General features: G+C 38.3%; 1 protein-coding gene across 1 annotated transcript; it reads right to left on the bottom strand.

The window, feature by feature from the left end:
* Positions 1-234: 234 nt before the first annotated feature.
* On the bottom strand, positions 235-2546 carry LOC126714755 (tryptophan N-monooxygenase CYP79A68-like). The gene is made up of 2 exons (XM_050415086.1): positions 1566-2546; positions 235-861 (listed from the first exon to the last, which is right to left on the bottom strand). Exons 1-2 carry the CDS (start codon positions 2544-2546, stop codon positions 235-237), a joined length of 1608 nt encoding a protein of 535 aa, XP_050271043.1.
* Positions 2547-2944: the final 398 nt, after the last annotated feature.

Consider the following 2944-nt stretch of genomic DNA (forward strand, 5'->3'; position numbering starts at 1 on the left):
ATTTTCCATTTTAAAGAATAACTATTTATAAAGAATAATTATTTCTTGTAATAAAAACATTGTCCAACTACTAAATAGTTAGACCATCGAAATAGTTATCACATTAGAGTTCTTATTACAATCTACAAAACATGTCTTAATTGATTTTCTGTTTAAGTAGAATTCAAATAAAATTCTATTATTCAATGACCAAATATATTAGCAGATAAAACTAGAATCCCACTTAATTATTAATTAAGCTGGGTACAAATGAGCAGGCAAGCGTGGTTCTGCGTACACATGCAAGGGTTTGGCGAGGAAGAGTCGGTCGTTCTCTTTAAGGTCAATCTTCTCCAACTCAGGTGGAATTCTCCATGTAAAACCTTGTAGAAGTCTTGCAAATAGCATCACAGTAATGAGTGTCCCTAGTGTACCACCCATGCACCCTCTCCTTCCTCTAGTGAAGGAAATGAACCTGAGGCCAGGTTCTGCAAGCCCCAACTCATGTGAATTATCCTTGAAATGTCGCTCAGGGTTGAACCTTAAGGGGTCCTCCCAAACTCTTGGGTTTCGACCGAGGCCTAATCGGCTTAGCAAGACTTGACTACCTTTAGGGATGAAGTAGCCAGCCACAGTAAGATCTTCTTTAGCGACATGGGGGAGATTGAATGGTGCAATTGGGTGAAGCCTAAGAGACTCCCTTGCACAAGCCACCACATAGCTTAGGTTAGGAATATCTGATTCTTCAACAAGTCTCTCCTTTCCAACCACCCTGTCTAATTCCTCTACTGCTTTTTGTAGCTGCTCAGGTTGGTTTAGCATTTCTGCCAAAGCCCACTCCGCTATATTGGAAGGATTATCCAGAGTTGCAAGGAGTAGTTCCTGCATGAATAACAACAAGACTATTAATAGGTATACAAAACTAAACATTTTTGTAAATATATAACATGGACATTTCTGTAGGGAGAAAACTGAAAGGATCCTGTAGAATTCTTTTATTTTATATTTTATTTGAGATAAAAATTATATTCTAGTCTAACGTAAATGTATATATGCGTAAAACTTTCTCCTGAAAACTTGAACTCCAAACCTTACCTCTCACCCTACAAGAACTTGTGACACGCTAAGAATGTGTGATGGTAGAATCCCCTAGAATTCTTAGATAAATAGAAACCAAATCTTATTTATGGAGTTCTTTAAATCTTATCCATAAATTTATTACAAAAGATATGAGTGAATATTCAAAACAATAATAATTAATATTTCTTTAAATGACACTAACTGGCAAAAATAAATTCACTCATTTCAAAATTGATAAATTTGAATCAATGAAAAAAAAAAAAAATTCCAATCAATGGTTTAAACAAGAAGTTATTTGTAATTTCGTATACTATGCAAATAAGATCCATCAATTAAAAATGATTAAGTGGATACTTCTTTTCTTATCAAACCTAGGTTTGTTTTCAATAGTGAAAAAAAAAAGAAAAAGTAATTATTTGGTATCTAATTAAAATGATAATGGAGTATAAAAGTCGTGAATATGGGAATAATTTCTTAAAAACCGATTAAATGTTAAAGTATATCACCGTGATTTGTGCTTTGATCTCTGCCACTGATAGCAATGGCTTCCCATTGTCATCCTTAACTGAAATGAAAACATCAAGAAGGTCTTCAGGCTCGGTCCTCTTCCCCTCTTTCCACATTTCTACTCTCTCATTGATAATCGGATCCTCGTACTTTTTGATAACATTCAAAGCATTCCTCACAGTCTTTTCATGTCCATCTAAATCGAGTGGCTTCAAGATTGGCAAGTAATCAGAAACACACAATGCATACACATACAAAAGCATAGTAAATAGTGCTTTAATATGCTCTTGTTCTTCAACACAAGGCCCTCCATCCTCTCTTCCTTGCCTATAGTACCTTCTGTTGAACATCATTCTCCTCATAATATTTCCAGTGAAGTGTTGGGAAACTAACCTTACATCAACAACCGAGCCTGATTTGCATATATTGTTAACCACTCGGAGAAGATTATCGGCTTCTTCCTTTCGCTTACTACGTAGCCATTCGAGTCTTGTCGGGTTCAATATCTCGTTAGTGAGCACCTTCCTCATCTTCTTCCATTGCTTTCCCCAAGGTGCAACGCCTGCAGTCAAGAACCCATCACTGAACATACTAGTGGTGACTGTGATAGGCCTTGATGCCATCACTGCATCATGTTGCTTCAAAAACTCCATGGCAATCTCTGGGGAAGTTACTGGCACAACATACACACTTCCTAGACGTACACAAGCGATTTCTGTGTTCAACTCTTTCATGAGGCTATGCAGCCACCTATATCTAGGTTTTTTCCTCCACATCTCTGGGAGATTTCCCACAATAGGCCATGGTTTTGGGCCAGGAGGGAGTAGGGGTCGCTTGCTTTTGGTGAAGATTTTTGAAAGAAAGAAGAAGATGAATGCAAAGAGAAGCGCAAATAAGAAGGTTACTGATAAGGATAAAAGGAGTCTAGCCTCAGACCGACGGTTCTGTGTGACCTTCCATACATAAGCAGACGGAGCCATAGCAGACGGTCTCCAAGAGTGACGGTCTCAATAGTTGACGCCCTAAAAGCTGAAGGAAATAAATTGAGGCTGACGGACCAAGTATAAATTGACTTGTTCCCCACGCTACAAGTAAGGAATTGACTTGTTTCCCACGCTATAGAATATTCAAGAAACCCCTATAAGGAAAGGATCCCGAAAAATACGCCCAAAAGGACTCCTATAAGGAAAAGACTTCTACTCCAAGGGAAAGAGGGATGACCCTGGCTACTATAAAAACCTTAACACCCTCATGATCCAAGGGACGCATAATTTTACCCTCTCTAGCACTCTAGAGCAGTGAGAATAGTTCTAACTTGACCTTCGGAGGGTATTTGGCCGGTACCACACCGGTACTCTCTGTTAGGTTATTCCCTTTC

The sequence above is a fragment of the Quercus robur genome, chromosome 1 (genome assembly GCF_932294415.1).
Source record: "Quercus robur chromosome 1, dhQueRobu3.1, whole genome shotgun sequence".
Lineage (NCBI taxonomy): Eukaryota > Viridiplantae > Streptophyta > Magnoliopsida > Fagales > Fagaceae > Quercus > Quercus robur.